The 25,100-nt window shown below is 43.5% G+C and overlaps 1 protein-coding gene across 5 annotated transcripts; it reads right to left on the reverse strand.

The window, feature by feature from the left end:
• Nucleotides 1-616: 616 nt before the first annotated feature.
• LOC135387803 (regulator of nonsense transcripts 2-like) lies at nt 617-25,058 on the reverse strand. 5 transcript variants are annotated; one of them, XR_010421255.1, is made up of 40 exons: nt 24,888-25,058; nt 23,802-23,860; nt 23,645-23,683; nt 23,465-23,549; nt 23,246-23,322; nt 23,092-23,172; nt 23,010-23,039; nt 22,739-22,858; nt 21,259-21,306; nt 20,961-21,173; nt 18,808-19,032; nt 18,648-18,687; nt 18,476-18,540; nt 18,317-18,403; nt 17,681-17,759; nt 17,000-17,104; nt 16,803-16,915; nt 13,138-13,223; nt 12,931-13,039; nt 12,808-12,865; nt 12,610-12,665; nt 12,229-12,345; nt 11,666-11,767; nt 10,383-10,466; nt 9,315-9,458; nt 8,829-8,888; nt 7,353-7,491; nt 7,157-7,293; nt 6,618-6,801; nt 6,431-6,529; nt 4,122-4,225; nt 3,898-4,059; nt 2,755-2,836; nt 2,595-2,677; nt 2,460-2,522; nt 2,287-2,365; nt 1,772-1,883; nt 1,377-1,449; nt 910-932; nt 617-810 (listed from the first exon to the last, which is right to left on the reverse strand). XR_010421255.1 is itself a non-coding variant. In XM_064616939.1 (40 exons), coding segments are annotated over exons 3-39 (3,489 nt in total). In that variant the 5' UTR covers nt 23,802-23,860; nt 24,888-25,058; the 3' UTR covers nt 617-810; nt 910-931. The 5 variants fall into 5 exon arrangements, 4 of the variants coding, with proteins under 4 accessions (XP_064473009.1, XP_064473010.1, XP_064473012.1 ...); XM_064616939.1 differs by having other exon boundaries at nt 1,429-1,449; XM_064616940.1 differs by lacking the exon at nt 24,888-25,058 and adding an exon at nt 24,695-24,713 and having other exon boundaries at nt 1,429-1,449.
• Nucleotides 25,059-25,100: the final 42 nt, after the last annotated feature.

Below are 25,100 nucleotides of genomic sequence, written 5' to 3' on the forward strand. Positions count from 1 at the left end.
AAACATGAGCTGTGACGTCACGTGTAATGTCGTCCTTGATTGGTTCTAAGCGGAAGACCTAGCGACGTCTGCAGTTATAATTTAGCGAAAGCTCGTAGATTTTATGAGTTTTTGCCCTGTTTTAAGACAAAGTCGACAATGTTAGTAGCTACGAGGCCAGAGATGAATAAGTTTTGAGAATGTTTTCTACACATGAAAAAACATTTGCTCCGCAGTTTCGGTTTCGGTTACGACGTCGTCTGCCACCAGTGGTTTATCCAAACCCTCCCCCCCCCCCCTCCAACAACAACATAGATGAATGGATGATGATGATGCACCCACCAAATGTTTGCCAACAAGTCCCTTTTTTTCCTGTGTACTGTTGTTACAGTGCAACTGCACCCCCAATTTTTTAAAATATTTTTTGCATCCATTCGAGTAGAGGGTGATTTTCGGTTAAATTAAGCTGACACTGTCTCACACCCCATTGAAAATATTACTGTCACTATTGAAGAACTGCAAATACCATTTGAGTTTTCTTCGTGTCAAAATTAAATAAAGCAAGAAACATATTTTAAGAGAAAAGTTTGCCATAAAGAGTGCAAAACTTTGTAATATAATGTATCTAGAAAAGTGCTATGTTGAGGTCTTTCTTTTTATTTTTTCATTGAGTGACGTATGTACAAGAAACAGTGCAAGTTCTGTTGAGTGACTCTTGCTGTGCCCCTGTGCCGTGGGTAAGACCGATAACCGCGGCTGTCGAACCTGGAACTGTAACCCTGTGTCATCTTGCATTTCTTACACCAGCAGTGGACCGTCCCTCAACGTTTCCTAGAAATGTGAACAAAAATTGATGAAACTTCGTCAACCTGATGAGCAACTCCGAAATTATTTATCGAACCCTTCTCCAAGAGTATTGCTGTTCCTTACCCAACTTATTCTGCACTGGTCACCTATAGCAGAAGGAAAATGTAAAGCTCGCGAGTTTCAGTCACAAATTCATCAAAAATCGATCGCATTAAAACTTTGCATTTTACCTTGTAATGTTTGCTGAAATTTCAGTAAATACTGAGAAAAAAGTGGAGCAGAGTTTCTATACTTACTATTATACTACAGCCAGACATATTTAATGAAATTTCAGTAAAATACAAAGTAAAACACTAAGCTTTGTGTCCATAACCACTCGAATTCTTGTGGGCAACTGAATGACAAAAAAAATAGAGATACTGTGTCAGTACAAAGGTGTTTGCATGCAAATGTCAATAAACAACAAATTTCGGCAACATATTTTTATCAAACATAAACATGACAGGGAAAGAAGACAGGACGGAACTGCACAGACAGTCCTGGCTTCATTCCGTGTCATGTCTACGTTTGATCCAAAGCAACTTGCTCACTTCAGTGCTCTCTCAGATCATATTTTTAGCTCCATATTCAGTAAGTCCTTACTAGGCATATCTTCCATTGTCTCTGCATGAAAAAGTGGAATTTCCAAACATGTAAAACAATATAAATGCATTAAAAAGAAAAACGCATGTTGACGATATGGCTGCGAAGACTACGCAAAAAATGTCAACGGTAAGCAGAGCATTATTCCAGAAGCAAAGAAAAATTAATACAGTAGAACAGCGATGTAAGAAAAAGGAGATAGCAAAATGTTAACAGAATACAGGTTCCAAAGACACGCAGTACTTGACTTAATTGCGTGTGATCTTTTTGTTATCGTTTATTTTGCTTTCCATTCAAAGATGTGCTCTGACACAGCTACCCATGTCTTTTCAGATTTCCTTACTTATTTCCGAAGATGACGTCGGCGTCGGGTGCGCCCTTGGGGTGTTGATACTTGTGGCGTCGATCACGATTAAGGTTGAGTACGACCGGCCTCTGCTGTGCTGCCAACATTTCTGTGATGAAACACACGACATGTCATGTTTTACAATGCAATTTACGCATGCAAATTGCTTAACCGGCAACATAAGTAAGCTCTGTACTATGTGTTTTTTTTTGTGTGTGTGTGTTTTTTGCATGTTTCGTTGGAACTTTTACAGCTATTTTCCAACAACTGTCGTTATAAAGACGAATTAAGTTGCCTAACAGTAAAATTTTCAAGGTCTAGTAGATTAATTATTTGAAACGAGAAATTATAGTTTGCTACCTACAAAGTGCATGAGCAAAGCAAGGGTGTCACTAACGCAACAAGCTCTCTGAGAAGAAATGCACCGAACGAAAAAGCATCTCATGCTCAGCTCATTCACCGCACTGAGCACGAGCGATGTGTAGGATGGAGGGTTAAACTTTTCAACCAACCTTGATAATCCTCTTCCTCTTGTCTTTCGTTGATGTTGAGAGTGAGCATCTTGACCTGCTCTTTCTCGACTCGCTCAGCCTGTTAGACAAAAATGAAAGTACGTATTTGTGATGCTTGGCAAACCAGCAACCGACGGAAGTCGACGCAGCTAACAAAGAAACACTGAGCTCACTTCTTCTCGGTCCCTGAGGTTCTGCGCGAGCTCGGACGACACGGGCACCTCCAGACTCTTGAACTAAAATGATACGCGCGTGAGAGGTGATAAAAAAAACACACAAAAATAGGAAAAGGAACGGAAAGTGATCACCTGAGGCTTGTGACCTTTTCGAGTCATCAAGATAAAATTCATCGTGCTTTTTTCTTCTTCCATTTTTTTGTCGATACTAGCGTCTGCAAAAGGATCGTTCTTAAGATGTATATTTCCTCTATATATGTATAGATGCACACACTTGAGATGTGCCACTTACAGACTTTCTTTTGCGTTCCACCTCGGATGCTCATGGGAATGACGATGTCGGCCTGTGGCTTCACTGCTTCCTGGTTCCTGTGCTAAGATTTAAGGCTTTTATGTAACCTTTTACAATGCCGGCTGTATGTAGCAATGTCCGATTGATTGATTTTTGTCTACGGAAGCAACCACATCATTACAACATTCAGCACGTACGGTCACCGGTCAATTTTTTTCCCCCAAGTTCAGAAATTGAGACGTTATGTTTCTGGGGACACCACCATTGGGACCATTCAAGTTTTCATACAACCAATCTGCTATTTCCGAAGGCAATAAATCGGACCAGCTCTTCGAGGAACGGCTCGATTTTTTTTCTTTTTGTGCACATTTCAGCTCAAACTTGTCAATATTTTAGACATTGCATCTATCAACGACTGGAGAGCCACATTGGACAGGACAGCCACAACAAATGGTGCCCTTTTAATCCCGATATTTCGGGCAGCTTCAGTTGCGCTGATGTGTGCTCAACTGCTCTGCTTCGTAGAGTTTCATGTTAGAGGTTAGTTAGTTCAAAAATCAGCTTTTATGTTTGATGCTGTAACACAGGGTAAAATCTGGTGATATTGAGTGAAAGAGCAGATCTTCAGGTAGATAAGGAAATCATAATGAGATGGCAAGAGGAAACTGTTTAATCTTCACCCGTGCCTGCATAGGTAGACAGAGTTTTAGCTTCGGTGAGTTCCACTCTGGCGTCTTTCCAGATTTTACCCAAAGTGACAGTCATGTAAATCTGGGTTGAAAACACGAGGCTCCAAAAGTGCCGTACGCACTCTGACAGCCTTTATCAACTCTTGCTCCCTTTACTCTACTAAAGCCCCTAGCTCTCTGCAGTACAAAATTAACATTTGTGCGAAGTAAGATTTACAAATCCGCCGGATTCTGTGGTTAAGAGAGAGAGAGAGAAAAAAAAATAATAGAAAATGTTGCAGCATAGTACCCAGATTGCTTACCGATTAATGGGATTGCACCGTACTATATCAAATATTCCGTGAAATACGCACGATTCAGAGGGGAAAGAGTAGGTTCCGCGAGACTTCTGCCAGTTTCGCAGATTTGTGGAAAGTTAGGGGCTCTAACTAGGACACAGCGTAAAAATGGTTACCAGAAGGCTTTCCGACAGCATCTTGTCGAACGCTGTCATGAAATCCTCATCCTCTGTGCACACAATGTGCTTTGGCTTGCGCTGCACCAGTCTCAGTGCATCCTGCGACGAAGTGCCTTCCACCATGGCGTGATCTTCGTCGCTGCTCATGTTGAGGTCATCCTTCATCAACAACACGTCACTATTACAGGCACAGAAGAAAGTTTTCTCATGGACAGACATACATAAAGAGGCTGGCTCTGGCTGTTGCTCAGTGGATCTGTGTCAACGTCAACCTCTGTTTCTTGGTCACTGCATTCAATGCTGTGATTGTCCTCGTCCGGATCCTCTGCAAATGCAATTTTGTTTTGACATTACTCGAAGGAGCAATGAAATGATGCATTCGTTCAAAAACGGCGTCTGGTCGCGATTTAATTTAGAAAAATGGAGACAAAAGCCAGCCATGACCCCATGAGTGGTGGCTTTGGAGGCACAATGTGTGGAGGCACCGTGATATATCATCAGTGTAGTGAGCATCCATGAGATCTCATTTCACACCGAGAGCTCATCCGCTATGGATACTTGCAGCATACTCTGTACCCTCTAGGCCCTTGTGTTTTCATGTTTTATGTCTTTTAAATGGGGGATTTATTTCAGGAGCCATAAAATAGGGCAGAAACTGGGCGGAAAATAGAAAAAACGACGCTCCGCGGATTTCACATGAACACGAGATGCATTCAAGTGGCTCAGATGTGACTCTGTTGAATGCGCTCCGCAATGAATTTCCGCATGAATTTCCGCATGGATTTCCATTTGAGCAAGTTTGTTTTCTGGGGGGATCCTATTTATTTGGCAGAAAAGAAAAAGGGTTTAACTCTAACTCTAAATCATTGACTATCTGAATCTGGCTATCTGGCTATCTGAAGCAGCTCAAGAGTTTCAAGAGGGCGACACCTGCTCACTCATGTGTTTCAAAAGTGACACACGATTCTCTTGACTCCGGCTCATTGCCTCACTTTCCGCAATCGTGTGGATAACAAATGACTCCTTTCAGACACAATTTCTTTCTTTATGACACCCACCCACCAACGCTCTGCTCTAAAAGTACTTTTAAACTGTTTGGACACCGTAGGACTTGGGTCCTCACTGTGAGGCGCGACTCATTATTCCATTTCCCACATCACCACCATCAATGGGGTAGAGTATCACCCCTGGCGATGAAACTCCCAATCATCATCATCATCATCATCATCATCAAATAAAGTCATCGTTGTTTTCTTCTACGCACTCACTGTCAAGCACAACAAAATGTTTGTGTGCACACGTTCCCTCCGGTCAATCAGCTAAATTATCCAGGCAGAGTCCAATATTTTTATCCATAAAAAAACGTTTGGATGCTCAAGAAGGCCTTTCATCAAATTAACCAAAGCCTACCAGCACTTATTTATTGTATTATTATTATACAGTCAAACTCCTTTACAACGAAACTCAAGGGATAGCAAAAGAAATTCGCAGTAAAGGTATTTTCGTTAAAAAGGATGCCCATTATTGGACCTATAGGGCTCCAGCGGGACCGCAAAAAAATTTGCTGTAGTGGTATTTTCGTTAAAAAGGTGTTCGCTATAAAGGAGTTTGACTGTATCATTTATGTATATTATACATACATGTATTTGCATGTTGCTCGCACGCGTAATGGCATGCATAGCATGTTCAATTTTCACAGCAAGGACACCCATGCATCAGACAGTGCAAATCATTCACAAGAAATGTGATAGTACTTCATGACTCATTGGCTGGCAGTCCTAACGACAACGCCAAAAAGCACCACCAAAAATAAAAAGTGACACAAACTCGTACAGTTTCAAAACAACAAAAACAAAACACCGGGACAGCAAAAGCGCAGCAAGTGGCTCTTGAGATTAGAAATATGAGCACAGACTAATTCTGTGTTATCTGAGGTGATTGCAACGTTTTGAAGAAGCTTATTCCAGTCATTTATAACTCAAGCCCCTAGCTCTCAGTGGTGGAAGATCAACATTTCCACAAAGTGGGATTTACAAATCCGCGGTTTGTACCTGCAGGCAAGAGAAAACAAGCAAAAAAAATGTTGCAGCAAACACCCAAGATCGCGTACAGGCTCGTCCCACACGCTTTTCCAGCCCTTCTTAACTTTTCAGTGCACAAAGAAAATTAGACCCAACCCTGACAATTTTCCTCCGGGCATTCCTAGCATTAAATTTTCTTTCGGCGCGGCAAATTCAGTCATTAGGTACCGGTAGTATCAGTCGCATCAGGCATTGCAGTCGCGACTGGTCGGGTTTAACCCAGGAACATGTCGCAGACTGATTGAAATCCTTGCATAACTCTACAAGTAATTCATAAAAAAAAGCCAACAAGCGCCAGTGCCAGGGGTTGTTACATCGCATGTCTGTCCCTAGTTAGAGCTCGCCTCAAGTAATTGGCCCCACATAATTCTGTAATATATCGAATATCCCACAAAAAACACGCGATTCTGAGGGAAACAGCGTCTCAGCAGACGGTGTGCATCTCATACCTTCAACCTCTTGAATTGGTCCGAGGACGTCTGCGTCTCTCGCTTGTTTCCCGCCCTGGTCTCCAGGTTCGTTGGCTGGCACAGACGATAATAACTCCGCTGCACAAAGTTACGGGAGTAAGGTACGGGAGTAAGGTACGGGAGTAAGTTAAGGACAGGTAAACAAGGAAAACCCCCCGAGACTCACGCAATTTTGGCTTCAATTCGGAAAGGAGACTCTCAACCGCTGCAACAGCTTCTTCCAGGTTCTCAGCCAGTTTGGTTTTAGGTCTCAGGATCAGAAGCGTGTCCTTGACGAGATAGTCCACGGTTACGGGAAACCCCACTTCCTCTCCGAATGCTTCGGAGGATCTCTTCTGCCAGTAGTATCTCTGGAATTATCGAAGCCCCCACCCCCCTCTAGAATATCGCACTATAGCTACGTACTGGGCACGGGCTAGTCTCAAGGCCCATCCCGTGGGTTTAGGTACCACCTTAGACGAGCACGAAAGGCACCTTAAACATACATTTTCGAGCACTCTTACTGGCTGACGAGAGTTGTCCGCCAAGCCAATGTGCCATCAACCAGAAACGGTCTCTCACTGGGTAGTGGGACTAGAGATGCGAAGCCAAGTTTCACCACTCTGACTGTCCCATTTTTCTTTCCTCTGTGTCCCAACGTTCAGACTCTAAAAATTGGACGTCCACCGGATGTCCTCCTCCTAAGAGTTTAAAGAAAACACTTGCCTGGAAGAATACTATAAAGCAGTCGAGCTTTTTCTTGGATGACCCAGTGTTAAAGTACTGGCCACAGGTCTCCAACAAGATGCAGACCAGGCGAATGCGGAACAGGTGATCCGGGGGATCCAGGTCGGACGGCGATCCTGAAAGTTTACGGATTACACGTGAACTGGAAATCTTTAGAGAAGTCGGCTTCACTAACCGTCTAGGTTGACTCCCAAAGTGATGAAAGAGTAGAGAACCTTAAAGATGACAGACGATTCCACCATGCGGTAGTTGTACAGTTCTCCGAGGTAGTGGACCATGCTCACGCGACGCTGGTTGTATTTCGGGTGGTTCACCTGAGTTCAATTAAAGGTGCTGTAAAGCAGTAGAGCTGCAATCCCCACAAGATTTATGTATCCAATAGCCTGAGCCCTCACGATTTTCGTCCCTATTGCGCTCGTAGTTTTTAGAAAATTTAGACTGAAAATTACGGGCAACACTGTGCCCAAGTTTCAACCAACTGCGCACTGCCCGCAAAGTACGGCGGCAAAACTACAATGCGTGCGCACGACGCTGGGTCTAAGACGAAAGAAGCCGGCTACGTGTCGGCTACGTAGCAGACTTCATGAGCAGCAAGTCAGTTGGGAACATGGGTCACTGTTGCTTGATGTGTTGAGGATTACTCCCATCAGACATCGCCCTGAGCCATTTTACCCAGTATCGTGAATTAAAAGATAGGGAGTCTGGCCATTAATGGAACCAGTATATATACCTGAGGCTCCACCCACTTTTTGAGGTATCTAGCCAATCGCAGGTCAAAATACAGTTCCCTATTATTGCGGGCCATCCAGTACTTATGCCTCACCATTATCCACTGGGTGCCACCATTTTGGAGAAACTGGATTGGATTGGATTGAAATGGATATCACTTTTATCAACGCCATTTGTGTGGTGAGAGGCATGTTGGGAAGACTCAGAACTGGAGAAGTGATTGGCCAGGAGAGTGGCTGGACCGCTTCTTCATTACAGACGGCTGCCAGTATGAACTTTTAATCACGTAACGTTAGTAAGCAAAACGTGCAAAGATGTATGTAGACATAAAATTCAATGATGTAATGCAAAATCTTATGCATCAGTGGCATCTTTCTTCTATTTTCTTGAGATTGCGGTCTTCACTAGGCCTAACATTAGCGACTATACGTCATTTTGGCGAAAATAATGATGGCGGAGCGAAAGTTGAAGCCTATTTTGTAGCTAGTTACAAGAGGATGTATACTTACAGAATAAAATTAGAGGAGTTAAGTAGTTATTAGAGTAGTAAAAAATTTTGTCACGAACTCTCCACTTCGCCGCTCCAAGCACCATCCTCCATTTTGGAGAAATTTTGGTGTCATGGTGGCCCCCCGTGGAAAACAGCAACCAATGAAACGCGCCCAAGTTTGATTGACAGGTCGAGCCTCTTTTTTAGGCGCCTCCTAATGGCCAGACTCAATTTTAATACACGACACTGGTTTTACCACAATTTTACTCACAAATTAAAATTATTTAGCGCTCCCTATGTACGTTGCGCTGGATTTACAAGCAACAAGCTGTTAAACTATGCCAGCAACATAAACTGCCTGACTGCTGCCTTATGGTACCTTTGCACATTATTATTATTATTACATTATTATCGGAAAATCAAGGTACAGACCTCCATGCCGAGCCGTATGTCTTCCAGGACGCCATCCACAACCTGAGGGCCTACAGTCTCCTAAAGCAAGAAAGTACAGCCAGTAGAGCACATAAGAAGCACAGTTAATGGCAACAGACTAGTACTCGTAGTGAAACTGAGACTGGGGATTTCCTCAGTACCCCCACAATGCCTGCTACAAAGCCCTAAAAGCCAGCAGATATGGGCGTCACAGCCCGCTGAGGAATATCCTGCGCAAGTCACTGAACCGAGACATGTTTCAGCGCGATGGAAGACTTGGTCATATCCATAGTGACACTGGTGGGAAAGCGTTTTAAAATCCAATTTTCTAGCAACAGATTACAGCAGATTTTGTATTGTCCCATGTCATTCACCGAGTACTCGAGAATACTTGCATGCCTTCTAAGGTCAGCACCATTTTCTACAAGTATAATTGACAAAACGAAGCTGTTTTAGAGTGGCAAACGCATACTGTGTCGGTATTACCTGGTAGGCCACTAAGCCGGCCAAGAGGTTTGCAACGCAGCGTATGTTGTAGTATTTTACGTTCCATATAGCCGTGAGACACCTCGTTGCATATGCAGCTACGTCTGGGTTCTCCCAGTCCAGTTTTCTCATCTGCCTCAGAACCTGTAGGGAAGGGTTTTGTTACGAATATATGACGCACTAGTTAGCGTGCCAGTAAAGAAGTAGGGAGTGACTTTTTCGGGTTAAATGCCCTTCTCAGATTCGGGCACTATTTTTAAATTTTTATATTTTTCGGGCACTATTCAGGTTAAAAATCGGGCACTATTTTTAAATGCGTAATTAGGGGAGAAATCGGGCGATAATTGTGTCTTCGGGTGTTATCGGGTGTTTTTGTTTCTCCTCTTCTATATTAAGTCCTTCCTAATCTATCCCTTTTGTTCTTTTGCGGGATCGTGACCTTCCAGCGGTAATCCCTGAAGGCATAGACAGTGTTGGCACACACGGGTGTATTGCTGGGAACGTAAGTGAACCGCTCTTACATGTGTTACACGTGGCGACCTTTGTTCGTCTTCGGTGGAAAGGTCACTCGAGGATTTCACAGTGACCGGAATTCGGGAAGACATCGGGTTTAACACGAATTGGTCGGAGGTCAGTTCGGGGGAAATAACCGGGCGGAATCTGGTTTAATCCGAAAAAGTCACGCCCTATAAATACGGCCTGACTTTTTAGGGTTAAACCCGTATCCGCCCGATATTTACCCCCCGAACGAAATCTGTAAAATTCGGGTTTAACCCGAATCTACCCGAAAACATCCGGGTTGCGTGGCACACTCATAAGCGTGCATTAAAATAAAGTTCGATAACATTGATAAACATTAGTTCCATGTCAAGACAAATTTTTATTAAACAAAAAAAAATCACCCGAATACACCCGAATTCCTGACAGAATATGCCGTAACGGGATGTAACCCGAATACACCCGAATTTTCAAATGAAAAATATCACCCGATATTTACCCCCCGAATTTGGCCAAAAATAAAACCCGAAAAAGTCAGACCCTACCTATAAATAAGGCTAATAAAATCACCTTTTCAGTACTGCTCTTAGCTAAGTCTTTGTACAACAACTTGCGGATGTATTGGTGCAGGGGTGGGCGAGCAACATAGGCTACCTGAGAAAACCAAAAGTTAATACAGTTAAAGGGATGGTCGTACCCGTTCCACTTCATTTCTGTTCACTATATAGTGTTGTTTTACTCCTCGTGGACCACTGATTACGGTATCCGTCCCTTTAAGCACAGTTAAAGTCTTACAGCAAGTTCTAGTAGTCGATCTGGAGCACATTCTTTGCTCACCAGTGGGAAAAAAAAATCACGTTTCATTGGTCGTTTCAGATAGACTAATTAAACTTGCGACGGAGCACGATTTCTTGCTCAGATTCAGCCGGAGCTCCGACAAAGTCTTCGCTTACAGATCTTGTTGGGATGACCATGTTTTCTGTATGCATACTTCTATCGAGCTCTCTGCCAGATTTCTTTTAAATGTAGAATAAGTACATTTTTAGTATTAACTGCTTCGACTGAACCAGCAAGCTCACCGTCACCTGAGTTTTGGTGTGGTGGGTTTGGCGAGTTTGGAGACTTGGACCAGGGTCCTTCCGTCTTCAGATGAGATGCCTTGCCACAGAGCTATGAATAAAGCCTGAAGTTTTAGGGTCTAACCCCGATTCTTTCCCGATTGTGCACCCCTAATGGAAAGGGTGCCTCGTTAGGGTGAAACCAGATTTTTATCCAGCAAATTGCCCTCACCGAGAAGTCCGTAGGAATGCACACTAACTTGTTTGGCAGCAAATGCAGTTACATCACAGTTTGTACCAAACCAGTACAGTTAGTTTGAGTAACTGAGCTTCGATTTCTCCCCCAGTTTAGCATACTGGAAGTTTTTCCACCCTAATTCGCATGAATTTAGAGCGCACGTTTATTTACCCGATTTTTACGCTCCGAATTTAGAAAAAAATATTTCCCGAAAACTTCAGGCTCTAGCTATGAACCAACTGCGTTGTGCAAGTATGTAACTCGTGAACGAGCTCCCTTCGTCTTTGTCCTCTTGCTTCAGCATGGGCAGTGTTGGAAAGCCGAAGCTCAAACGTCACTCCACCCGCGTCCACAAATAAAAACAGGTTCTCAAGAAGTACGAACAGCTCATAACAGTACGAACAAGGAGAAGAGCCAGCTTGGCGTTTTTCTGCGCCCCTCCATGACGGATTGGGTCCTTATGCCAGATCGACCGGTAGAATTTGCCATTAATTTTAATCTATTGCACGAGAGACATCATGATGCGTGATCGTGACATGAACGGGTACAAAGCTCACCGCCGGTGTTTCGGGAGGATTGCAGTAATAAAAGGCATTCTCAATCATGGTCGTGTAACGGCTATCGAGGGCCTGGACTGCCTTCTTACGCATCATCTGTTCCTAGAAACAGAAAGGGTGATACACAGGGTTAGAGGCCTGTTCGATAAACATCTATGTAGTATATTTGCATACATAAATACGCATATTTCATATTTTAGTGTAGGTTTGACACTAAACAGTGTCAGGTACTGCCCTTCTAGAAAAGTTGCTACAACTATTCTCCCTCAGTGCTCAGGGAGGATGGGCAAAGTTGTTTCGAGTGCTGTCAGAGACATCACTTTGACCTGGCACAAGAAAAAAGTACCTTAGAAAAAGTAAAATAGATAGAAAAAATACTTTAAACATACTTTTCTGCAATGCAGGGGACAAAGGCAAGAAGGACAAAAGGTGTAGGTTGTTCATGGGCAGATTATAAAAATAAAACTTGAAAAACGTTAGGATAACAGAGATGGGACAGAACACCTGTAGATAGTTCGAGTAGCATCTGTTAATCCAATTTCAAATAAATCTGCATAACATACCAGATAGACCTTGGTTCTGTGATGGGAATCGGGTGATCGGAACAAGAATCGCCCACACGTCTCCAGCAGGTTGCACGCCATCTCGATGTAATGGTGCATAAAATCAAGGAGGAGCATCTGCATTAAGTAACTTCATTAAACAATTTGTCGCTAGTTAATCAACCCATATTGTTCATTCAAATTTTGAGACAGGAGTGGTCCTGCATGACAGCAGCCTTGCCCAATGAGAAGACAGTTATGACCCGTGACTGTTGCAAAGTTAACTATTTAGTTCCAGATAAGGTACTACACTAACAACACTGCTATGAACTGGGACGTCGTGAGACATCCCAGCCAGAGCAGTACGAAGATTGTTTGCAAAATTCTTAATCTTGTTCATACCTTGAGACAGAACAGAGCTTCAGATTTTGGGAAAATACTGAATTTGACCAGTTCACCTGCAGCGCAAAACAATAATAATAAGCGAGTAAATTAATAAATTACTCAATGATATCAATGACACTCGAGGAAGCACTTTATAATGCCAGAAAATCACAACCTGAAAAGAAGAGCTAAGAAAACGTTGGAAGACACGCTCACCAATGAAGCGGACAGATTTTACTTTGGACTCGATGTTGATCTGGTCTTTCTTCTTTATCTGCAGAGAAGATTTCGACATTGACAAGCGCGGTCCAATCAGGGCGGAGGAGTGACAAAACTTACGTGAAACTTGAAATCTTGCTTCAACATGCCGACCAGTTCGTTGGCAACGTCCGGCATGCACGGATTCAGTGTGGCCACAAGGCGAGCATAAAACGGCAACAAGTCCAACCTGCCGAGACGTGTGCATGTTTTTTCTTAATTCTAACTTCTTTAAAAACATCCAAATTTTTTTAGCGCAGTTTCCACATTACAGTAAGATGCACGTACCTGGTTCGTGGAACGAGAAACAAAGCACGCACTAGCTTGATGCGGTTCGGCTTTGTGTTAAGGTTCATGCAGAACTGAATAGCTGCCTGCAAGACACAGTACGTACAGAAGGTAACTACATAGTGTATTTTAATACAGGGTGTTCACGCTGATTGTGGTCAGTTACAGTAACTGGCCGTTAATGACCGTGCTGGCGTCATTAATTTTCGTCGATGACCTTTTTACAGAAGGTACCAGTTCAGCCCTAATGACAGCATTTGTACATTTTGCTGCGCTGATGCCATTTTCAGAAAACGGATCAACCCAATACAGTGCAAGGAAGCTGCCACATTTCTGTCGCTCTGCCCTTTCCCTTAAATGTGAGAGAGAACAGACAGCAACTGTTTATCTCCTTCCGTCGCAGGAAAAGCGCATTTCCGGAGGAGTGACAAAATGGCTTCCAAATATGTGGCTTTTCCTTATCCATATCCTCACGCTACGTTGGCTCAACTCATCTTCTCAAAACATCAACCGCATCAGCGTGCAATATGTTGTCTATCTGCCTTATTAAATTAATTTATTATTTTATTTATTATATATACTATTATTTTTATTATATTATTTATTATTTTATTACCTTATTAATTAAATAGGACAATAAATAGGAAATTAAATAGGTTTCGGGAGATCACGGCCATCAGATGGCCCACTCAGGAAATAATACGTTGCCAACAGACGATTTTACAAAGATGCACGCGGCACCAAGCGTGCGGTGCAAAGCAGCATGGGAACTTTGAGGGACACTGCTCCGTCGTCTGCTTCGGCTATGGTTTACCCCGACTGATGATGCTGCTGCGCCCACCGGGAATGTTGTTGTTCTTCTTCTACCCCCGCCTCTGGCTGTCTCGTAATGCTCTAAGGCCCTCTAAGTTCCCATGAGCCCTTGCGTGCCACAGGTGGCGCTCGCTTTTGTAAAAAAAAGTCTATTATTGCGATTGAAAAAGGCATTTCTCTATTTAAAAAAAAAATTGTTAGAGAGGGCACCCTGTGCAGTAGCTGTTGGCACAAACGTTACAAAAAATTTACATTTATGAGATGCGATCTAGCTGAGGATAAGAATAAGATGAGAGCAACGATAAGCTAAGCCAAGTCAAACCCCAGAGGGATTTAAAGGTCAGAATTATGCTACGATAAAATGAAACAACTGAATTTAGTCCAGTCTAAAATGAAGTTTGATGTCTCATTCGATGCTCAAGGATAACGTTTTGACCTAGACTTATTTGAGTAAAAATTTGTTCAAGGACAAAATGGGGTTAATGCATCAGATCCAACTGATGATATGCCATTTGGTACATGTATGCATAGGGCCCTCAGTTTTCGGGTTTTATTTTTTGTGAAAATCGGGGGGTAAATATCGGGTTGAAAATCAGGACCTGCCAAACAGGGTAAAATCGGGTGATATACTGAGAAGTGATGTATTTTCGGGTGAAAAAAGAAAAAGATACTTTTATGTGTTGAAATTAATTAATTAATAATTGGGGGTTTACATCGCGAGACAACTGATATCATGAGTGACTCCACAGCGGTTGGTCTGTGGAGTGTTGAAATTAAGTGAAAGAATATTTATTAAGAGACTGGTAGATAATTCACTGTATAACCACTAAGGCTTGCACTGGCCCCTGTTTATAGAAAGAATAAGTTGCATGTTCAGTAAAGCATCATCCATCGATGAGTGTTGAGAGCATGCTCGCGCTCGCGTTGGTATGCCTCGGATATTGTTGGCTGTTGCTGCATCCTCTTTTCTACTCCGCATACTTTGCTGATACAAGATACTCCCTACAAGACTTGAAAGTTGCCTTCACCTAACACTTTTTTCTTCGCTGTTTAGCGTGATTTTTCTTGATTCCTTTGCTATTTTTGGTAACAGCACAATCGTATACGAAGAGGGGAGTCAAGTCCTGTAGATCACAAACAAAATACAGAAACCGACACCGAAGGTCTTCAGTGTCGGTTTCTGTATTTTGTTTATGGTAACAGCACAAGAAAGGGTCTCGCCGACGTCCACGGAAAGCACTAACAGTACAGAATCCAACACTGAAGTTTTCAACTTACTTATTGACACAAGCTTTCATGTAGCAGACTACATTTCTTCGGGTGTGAAAAACATACGGCATTTTTGGTACGAAACCAGGGTATTACTTTGGTTGGCGTTGCCATTCTGCAAGGCGGCTTCACCTCATTATTGAAACTGATTTTGAGGGACAAGGGACGCTGTCATGGCCCCATTAATCTAACTTATCACTAAACTAACCAAGTTGATGTCTTAGGTTAGTTTAGTGAAGTTAGGTTAGATTAATAGGACCATGGCCGCCTCAATAATGAAGTTGGGAGTGCGAGGCAAGCTGCCACAGCCGCACTAATCTAACCTAATATATCACTAAACAAAGTGTATGATGTCATGGGTTAAAGTTGGCTTTCCCGTAACACAAATAAATGAATCGAAAAGTTCCGCTAAATCTACAAACGTACAGCAGCACTAAGCATTCGCTGAAGTGGGCTTGACCGCAATACACGGAAGTGTTAGGTGAAGCCAACTTTCAAATAGTGACGCCTACCAAAGGAACATTTTTCACGCTAGAAATCGGACCTGCATGCAAGCGTCCACAAACCCAAACCCAACGTGTTTTGTTTACTTCACCAGCAAGACGCGGCGTGGTCGGGAGCAAGTCGGGAGCGGTCGCGTGATTGCCGTAGTTCGCGCGTGTGCGGATCAAGTCCTTGATTTGCACTTTCGCAAGCCCGGTTTACGGGTTAAACCCGAACTATTTTGATGTAAATCGGGGGGTAAAAACGGGCTTTATCGGGTTTTACCCGAAAACCGAGGGCCCTATGTATGCATAGGCCTTAAAGGAGCAGGGACGTGACATTTAATATGGTCCAAAACCCCGTTTCATTCGTCAAGCTGTCCATCAGGAGGCACCACACAAAATATTTTCTCTGTGTAGTATATCGTCAATGGGCAATCAAATTTACAAGAGGCCTGGAGAAAGTAGCCACGGACGGATGCATGTGCTCCTCGCTCGACATTGGCAGCTCTCCCTCCTTTGCTACATGGACATTAGGAGTCAGAATTCGTCTGCTACTACAGTTCTGCGTTACTTATTCTACAAATTCGAGATCTCACAAATGGTTGCAGCTAACCTCGCAAATTTGAACCTGTACACTAAAAGTGCAACACGCTTTCCAGACAATCAGTCTCGGAAAAAAAATATGGGACCCTTTTACGGTTTATTTCGTTTTCCGGGCGGGGACGTTCACCACTCGCCGGTGACAGGGGCTGCCCGTGCGGCCGGCGGTAGCTCATCACCACGGCAACGACCGCTGAAGGCTCGTTCGTGATCGGCTACGGCTACGGCCGTTGAAAACACGATCCTGATCGGCTGAATCTTAGCTGCTACGTCACATCGACGAGCGAGCGGGCCTCCTCTATCTAGGTGGTGTTGGCAGAAGAGAGGCCCCCCTCTCTCACTCTCTGTCGTGCGCTTGCCGTTCTTTTGCAGCAACTCATTTTGTTTTCAGAACATGCCGCAGTCAAAAACAAAAACAAGAAAAGGTGGGGGAGACACATGACAACTAGCCCAAACCTGCACAAAACCAAGTTAAATAAGACACGTCTTGCGCCATACCTGGTCCACCATCTCTCGATTGACGCAGTGAAGTAGTGAGGTGAGAAAACTGTCCAGCAGGAGCTTGTTCGCCACACCAGGACCACCAGCAGCAGCTTCTTGTTCTTCAGGGGCTGAAAGGTGGAATGTTCATTAGCGAAAAAAAAGAAAAGAGAGAGTTAGCGTGGTGTTTGTCTCTACCACACACAACAGCTCACCTTCAATTTCTTGCAGAAGTGTCTCCGTGAGGTCCTTCTCTTCCTTCCCCCCTTCCTTCTCAACCTCCACTTCCATGATTCCCTCAATCTCCAACTTTTGCAAGTCTGAAAGATTATCGCAACGTGCATCGAGTTAAAAAAAAATGACGGGCCAAAGGTGACCACTAAAGTACCGACTTACAGTACCACTGACCATCGAGCTAACGCACTGACTGAATGAGCCACTGGATATTTAGTCGAGATCACCACCTACTAGATTATAACGACCATGTCACAATCGGCAACCCCTATGAGCAGCCCGTCCGCGCGATTCGCTAGGGGCGCTACTCTAGGTCGCGAGGTCTACATCGTGATTGGACGATGGAAATTTAAATTTTGAACGTGCAGAAGCGGACGTACGACTACTGCAGCAGACGACAGCAACGGCTTCTATGAAAACCCGTAGAATGATGATGATGATAATCAACATAAGAAAGAAGCATGTCCCGTGGGACATCCACCACTTGTACAAATATACTAAAGTAAGCTGAAAGTATTGTAGAAATTGAGGAAGCAATAACTGGGTCGATCAGTAGCGCCACCGCGAGCATCCAAATGCAGCGCTGGGAAGGCGCGCCTGTGACATGGTTGCCATAATCTAGTAGGTCGTGGTCGAGATACATGGCACACAGGTGAACTTACCCTCCTCCAAGGACGCCTCAGATGCTTCTTCTAACGGTGGAACATTGTTGGTCACCTGCGCGCTGTCCTTGTAGAGAATCTGCGCAAGATGTGTTCATGGAGCACCCTCTTTAATGCAACGCCCGAGTCAGACGTAGCAGACTGCACAATAAAGCCTCGTGTGCGCACAAAATCCACATTTCGCATACACCTATTTCAGAATTTCCCCAGAATTTCACGGAATCCCAGGGGGATCCCGAAATAGGGGTGTGCCGATATTCGAGTTGTCCAATCCGAATCTAATGTCAGTCACTCTAAGTATTCGATTCGCGAATCAAATACCCTATACTCGGGTCTCTGGATATTCGACTATTCGCAGAGTACAAACGACACCTCCCGAAAGTGCAGAATTTTGAATTTGCTGCAGCAGAAAACCGAGGGCCTTAACCATCAGCTACAGATCCGCATATGCAACGATTATTTGTAGTTTATCCAGAAGTATTTTGCGGTTAGTCACCTACAGTGCAGGGCTGTAGCCCCAATTAAGAAGCCCAAAATGAAGAACACAAACTCAGACGGCGGAATAACAAAAGTGACAGATGAGCTTGCGGAAAAACATGCTCCTAGTTTAAATAAAAATAGAAAAGCTTCCCTCACACCAGGAATGAACGCCTTGAGGTCGGGCAAGTTCTCATAAAAGCTGCGAGAATCTTCATCTTCCCACAACGAGCTCGTTGCATCCAACTGAAAATAAAAGGAGATTAACCGGAATAAATGGGGCCAATAAACACCAATAAAACGAGGTCAGCGTCTTACCTCGCCTCCTTTGAACCTGTTGTGGACATCCAAACTCCCACCTTCATTATCCAGAGTGGTCATCTCTACAAAGTACGAATGAATTGTTTGTTATCAATGAATGTAGGTTTGCTTCGCTTCAACCATTATTTCAGTTTTGAAGTCATTTTCAAAGTACTAGCACATGGCGTACCTTCCATCGGTAAATCAGGCATATCTTCATCGAGTAATTCCTATAAGGTTAAAAGTCAATTAACCTGATATGCATTTAAATTTTACACACTGAAATACAAAGAAACAACGTAATAAATAAATAACTTGAAAAAAAATATTTAATCTTCAAATATGCTCACTGCCAGCTGTTGCGTCGTGGTGGAGAGCTTCTGGAATGCCAGGTGAGCCGCCTCACATTTTTCCTTCTGCTCAGCACTCAGCTCCCCCTTGGTCTGCAGGACCCTGCGGTTATGGCGTTCCATCACCTGCAGGTTCTTGTGGTCCCTCTGCAGGTGCCGACAGATTTGCCTGAAGTATTCCTTCAGCAGACTCTGGATGCTCTTCTGTTTCTCCACAGTCAGAAACTACGAACACGTATAAAGGGTCAACCTCCTACACTAGCATGCGCGTGCAGATGTATCGCACGCTTTAAAGATTTAGTTTCGGGCTAGTCGCCTGACTACTAAAGTAGACACTACTATTCACTAAACTATCACGACTAGTAGGCATTAAAGTGCCACTCAGGACTCAGAAAACAGCGTTTTATTTAGTCCATGAAAAGAAGGTGCGCCTCAAGGATTCTATGTGCGAAGTTTCAATCCTGTTTAAGAATGCCGCACATTTCTGTCAATTTTTGAAGATGATCCGCTGAGCCTCCACGAGTTTCGATGACGCAAGGAGCGGGTGACGTAGTCGTAAGCCCACAGATTGCAACGATGTCATGTTCTGGAGAGGGCACCCGTCTCCTAGCAACGACGCTGGCGTACGGGGAGGGTCACGGGGTAGAGAAGTCTTGTGAGGCTGATCGAAAGAGGGGAAAATGGGAGAGCCGTCTTTTCCCTCCTTTGCGTTTTCTCCAAGGTCGGAGCCGTCGGATGATATGTCACGTGGGACTCCGACAACAACGTTGCCAGATGAGAGCCGGGAGCTCCGTCTGAGCCCAACGTGACGTCGCGGTTCTCAAAAATAAAAATTCGTTTTCTCTAGCTTTCGCGTCAAGTAGAGCCAAAATATTTTGCAGGAATGTGAAGTGAGCCAAAAAGATTTCAGTAAAATAACTTTGGTAGGATTCTGAAGACACGAGATTTAGTTCGTTGTGGCACTTTAAAGATTTAGTTACGGGCTAGTCACCTGACTCCTAAGGTAGAGACTACAATTCACTAAACTATCACAACTAGTAAGCATTAACATACTGGCTCGTGCTATCTACGCTATGTTTAGTGCACCATCCAGAGCCGTAGCGACTGGGGCGCAAGAGGGGCAGCCGCCCCGGGCGCCAAGTGCAGGCCCGGGCAGGTTGGTCGGACAGTATAAAACGGAACTGAAGAGAATTTACGATCTCGGCAGTGCAAATAAACGTTTTCTTTACGAGGGAGGGGGATACGTTTATTAAGAAAAAAGAAAAGAAAGGTGAGCCAGACGCATACCTGCCAACTTGGGAACATCCAAATGAGGGAGATTTCAAAAGCGCAGGGGGTAGGAGAAAGCCGATGTTGAGTGGCTTTCATTTGCATACGTAACACGAGCACACTTCACCCGAGTAGGCTTGTCGGGCACAAGTTTTGCAGCAACAGACTTTGCCCTCTCCAAGAAACTATCTGGGTGTCAAGCTGTGACAAGGCTATCACACTTTCTGAAAAGAACGTGAGGTCAGAAAACTATGTCTCTGTTCTCTTTGCGAGGTATGCAAGGTCGCAACAGCTAGTGCAAAGGCACATTCGTCGCCCGAAAAAATGGAGGAAATGCACGGAAACTAGAAGTGCTAGAACTAGATCCATGACCAGAACACCTGAACTCCGTAACACAGAGGCTCCGAGAAGCGGCAGCGATGCCGACGGCGATTGGGCTGGTATTGGATTGACGTTTTCGTCTGTGTGCCCGGAGAAAAAACAGCCGTTTGAGATATAGAGAGGGAAACTGCATTTTCCGGGAGATTTGCTTCTCGGCCGTACAATCGTACAAACCGGTCCGAATCCGGGAGTCTCCCGGATGAATCGGGAGAGTTGGCAGGTATGCAGACGGAGGTCGGCTTGCTATTCCGCTCCTCCCCCCAAAAAAGGAAAGAAAAGAATAGGAAAAGAGAAAGAAGAAAAGAAAAGGAAAATAAAATAAAGTGAAACTGAAAAATCACACAGGGTTCTTTACAGGGTTTCTGACGTCAACGGACGAGAAGGGAGGGGGAGCTTCACATTTACCCTGCCCTGGGCGCAAACTTGCCTCACAACAGCTCTGGTACCATCTGTTCATAAGTGTTACTTTTGTTGTTGTTTTACATTTGAGAAATAAAGCTCACATCATTGGTAGGTGTCATCCGTCCATGCTTTTCACACAGCAGACGAACTTTCCGCGGCAGCAGGCCAGCAAAGTCGTCACCGCAGTGACGACAGAAGCTCAGTAAAATGCTCAGGTTGCTGTGATCCTCACGATCACTCGTTGTTAGGAAAGTCAGCAGGTTCCTTAATACTGGCAAACCTTCTTTTTGTGTAAACACTCCACAGGACACCAGCTGTGAAATCACACATAGAGAAACACCACAAATTAATAGGTGCAATGAAGAAAAAAAAAAAGAAAAACAAGGAGAACAGACGTACCTCGGCAAAGAACCTTAGGTCCACCCGAGTTTTGCTCAAGTTTGTGTTCTGAAATGAAGAATAGGGCCTTACAATAAATACTCAATTCGGAAGAGGATTTTTTTCCTGCTTGTTGACGGACCGAAATGACCAATCCTTTGATGTAACTGGCTGCGCATCACAAAGTATAAAGTGAGCAATATTATCTAGTTTTTGCCTACGTAAGCATTTTCAGTGTTACTATTCAGCACTCTGGACATTTTTATTTTTTTGTATTTTTAGGACAAGGTTCTGACATTTTAGGAGAGGGATAATAGACAGGGTTTTGAGAAACTTTTTTAAAAGAGAAAAAAAATTTTCTGTTTGCTGCAATGCTTTTGAAGCCATAAGTTACTTCCAAAAAGAAACAATCAAAGGTACAACCAGCTCGCAAAAATAGTCACTGAGTTACAATTATAGTTACTCTTCTCAAAATGTAAGTACTTCCAGCTGCCATTACTAAGATTTACAGTCACCTTGTAAAAAAACCTGCAACCGAATAATGATAATCTGGTTGACCTGATAGACAGCAGCTGGTACAAATAAGGGAAGACAGGTCAACCCCAGTGGCTTCTGGCATTCGTTATATCAATGATATCACAAAGGACGTCCTGGTGCAAATGTCTGATCAAACGGCTTTGAATAACTGTCTTACAATGCAAACGGTTGTTCAGTGTCTGTATATGCATGTCACAAGGAGAAACAGTATCAGAACGCACCAGTACTCAGTTGATGGTCATGTATGAACATCTGTCAACTCATATAAATATCTCGGTACGACTTTGTGTAGCAATTTAGAGCGGAATACACATAGAGATAATGTTGTCACAAAGACCACAAGAAAGCTGTACAGTGTAATCCAGCTAATTTGAAGTGACCCTCCGGTCCCGAAAAAGCCACTATGGAAGAAAACACCCAGTCATTCGAACGTATGAACGCTTACAACGATTCAAACAAGATTGCCAGCCTCACCAACTAAGTACCGGCTCAAAACCTCCCGGCCACGCGCTGTTGGCACGTCAGGGACACGTTTATTTAGTAAGTAGTAGTAAGTAGTAGTAAGTATTATAAAGAAAGAAGATGCAGCAACCGGCACATCCTTAGATCATACTCTTCAGAAGGTACGGAAAAACACTGTCCTAATCTGCAACTTGAAATGTGTTTCCTCTAAGAGTCGATCATTTGATAAACTCGTTTGCTACAGCATTTGCTACACGTTTGCTAACGCGGCAGAGCGATACTTTCTCCGAGTACTTTTTTGTACGTTCTCGTCTCTACGCACAAAGATTCCTGACGAAGAATCCTCCTCGCTATCGTCCGTCGCGAAACAACGCAGGCACCGACTCTGGAAGCTCACAAACGTATTGGGTTCATGTTAAGTGGGTAGAATGTTGGGCAAAACGAGAAGTGTGGCAACCAGACTCCCATTAGCGCATGGCATGGTTATGTCCAGACACGTCACCTTGTCATCTTTCTTGAGCGGCAGCACTTTCTGCCAGTTTTCCAGGAGCTGTGTGGAAAACTCTGCATAGCGCTGGTGAAGTGCCGAACAGACTTGAACCGCCGTCTGAATATCGGACATCTGAAACATCCATTTATGTCTCTTTTAGGTTATTTCATGAAAGCAAACCTTTGAACAAGGTGGGCACTAAACAAGACCCTTTGCTTTCATTCGAGTTCCTTCCACTACCATGCATTGCCCAAAACTCTGTTCAAGGAACAAAACTGGTTACCTTTAGCTTGGCTTCGATGATGGAAGCAGCCTAGAAGAAACTGAATTAACCAGACTGCCGCGTACTATAATAAATTACTTACTGCCTCGCTGATGTACTTGGTCAAGTTCAACCCTGTCATGTCCCGCATTAGTGAGTCCCTCTGCGCCTCCGTTATCGTTTTCTGAATACGTTAATTTAATTTAATTTCCATGAATTTACAAAAAATGATTGCAGATAAAGTACTACAACTTTACCAATTTCTTCACAAATGCTGTGTTTTTCCTGAGGTTTGAGTCCAGCTTGCTGAAGAATGCCTCCTCAGGCCGGTTTGCTGAAAAATATCGTCAGCATTTTTATGAGCAACGAGATACAATATTGTACTAATTGTTCTAATCAGCACTTTGTTTCACTCTGTATGCACTATCGAAAAAAAAAAAAAAAGTTAAAAACCGAGAAAAATTTCTCATTTTTACCCGCTGCATTCAAGTTTTTTTCGCGCAACTGAGCCTTTGCCTGCTGTCGTTCCCTGCATTCTGCGAGGTAGGCATCAATAAAAGCCTGAAGTAACAAAAGGGGGAAAAGAACAAGTTCAAGTAGCTCGTAGACATCAAAAGTCTGTACTTTTAAATGAAAGGAAAAACTGTCACTGTTACCTCTTCACTATCTGCAATGACTTCTTCGTCATTTGGCATCTGCAGATGTGATCAAAAGGTGAAATTGCTTCACGAATATTTAGCGTAGAAACAACGCAACGCAAAATAAATCACGCATAAAAGCAAGAACTAGGGGATAAAAAAAACGTAGACATACCGTGCTTGATGTTGAAGTCTTGAACTTGGTAAAATGTAACCTTGTATTCACTTACACGTCTGAACAGAGAAAGAAAAAAAACAAGGTTTATGACTAGACCTTACTGGTGCATAAGGACACAACACTGAAGAATTTTACGCACTTTATGTTATAAGGCTGCACCAGCGAGAGATAAAACTTCGCTCAAATTGCTGGTTCATGGTATGACTCTTACCACCCGAGTAGACGCACCAGTTGAAAACATGGTTTACATGCTGCCATGCTTGATGATATAGCGTTATTCAGTTATTTGATTGTGTGATTTGATGCAGATAGCAATATCTAATTAATATCCTAATAACTGCTGTCTGTTACAACACGTGACTGTGAAATGAACCCAGCGAAGACACAGGGAACATATGGCATTAGAGTCCCACATTCTTCTGCTACACCTTTTTTCACGAGAGCTTTGCACGGTGCATACAAATGGCGACGTCAACTATGCACGTTGCGAAGATTAAAGAACTTTGCAGTATTACCACTGGAACAACTGTGTGTCTCTGACACCCTGTGTGCGTTGAGTGAATCTCACTGCACTTTGAAGCTCTGAACAGTGAAGTATCGTAATAGTAAAATAAACCGGAGTTCATTTCCTGCTTTCCTACTGCTTGGCAATAAAACATAAGCAAAGAAATATTACTACACATGTAAATCCTGCCGCTAATTATGGCAAATTCTTCTGAAAACGTCAAGTGGTAGCGTTGCCCCTTCCCTCATTACATTTAATATAAAGACCACCATCCACAATGATATATACCAGGACGTCCAACTGTAATCATGACCACACGTTAAACCATAAAACGCGACACATGAGAAAGCGATGTTCCAACGCGAGGAGCTTCCAACCTACGCACATGTAACATCCCAGAATGTTTGCTTCCTCTGTGCCATATCAGTCAGACGTGATACATACGACTCATAATATGGGAAGCACTAAGTACGTGTGGTACGCGTGCAAAAATACACATTTTGTCTCAAAGTTTCAAAAGCGCAAACATGATACTTGCATGCAAATGTGTTCTAATTCTGAAAAAGCTTTGTACATACTTAGCTGAGCTATCACATCATGAGGGTGCGATAGCAGTACTATCAGGCAAAAAGTCAACGGTCAACCCGTATTTCAAAAACTACAAGTACTCGCTTCATTCCAAGCTAATCGTTGCTGCTCAAGCAAAAAATCAAACACACACACACACAGTACGCAGACATATTAGTTCGACACTCTCGCCATCTGATGCAGTGCGACAAAAACGTGTCTTA

Source organism: Ornithodoros turicata, chromosome 3 (assembly GCF_037126465.1).
Source record: "Ornithodoros turicata isolate Travis chromosome 3, ASM3712646v1, whole genome shotgun sequence".
NCBI classification, from domain to species: Eukaryota; Metazoa; Arthropoda; class Arachnida; order Ixodida; family Argasidae; genus Ornithodoros; species Ornithodoros turicata.

Excerpts from the sequence above, each read along its gene's own strand:
- LOC135387803 (XM_064616939.1), bottom strand. The coding sequence starts at position 23,683 with ATGCCAAATGACGAAGAAGTCATTGCAGATAGTGAAGAG. Across the intron at positions 21,307-22,738 it reads CGCTCAAGAAAGATGACAAG|AACACAAACTTGAGCAAAAC; the intron begins GTGACGTGTCTG and ends TCTTCATTTCAG. Across the intron at positions 8,889-9,314 it reads CCGGCTTAGTGGCCTACCAG|GAGACTGTAGGCCCTCAGGT; the intron begins GTAATACCGACA and ends TTCTTGCTTTAG.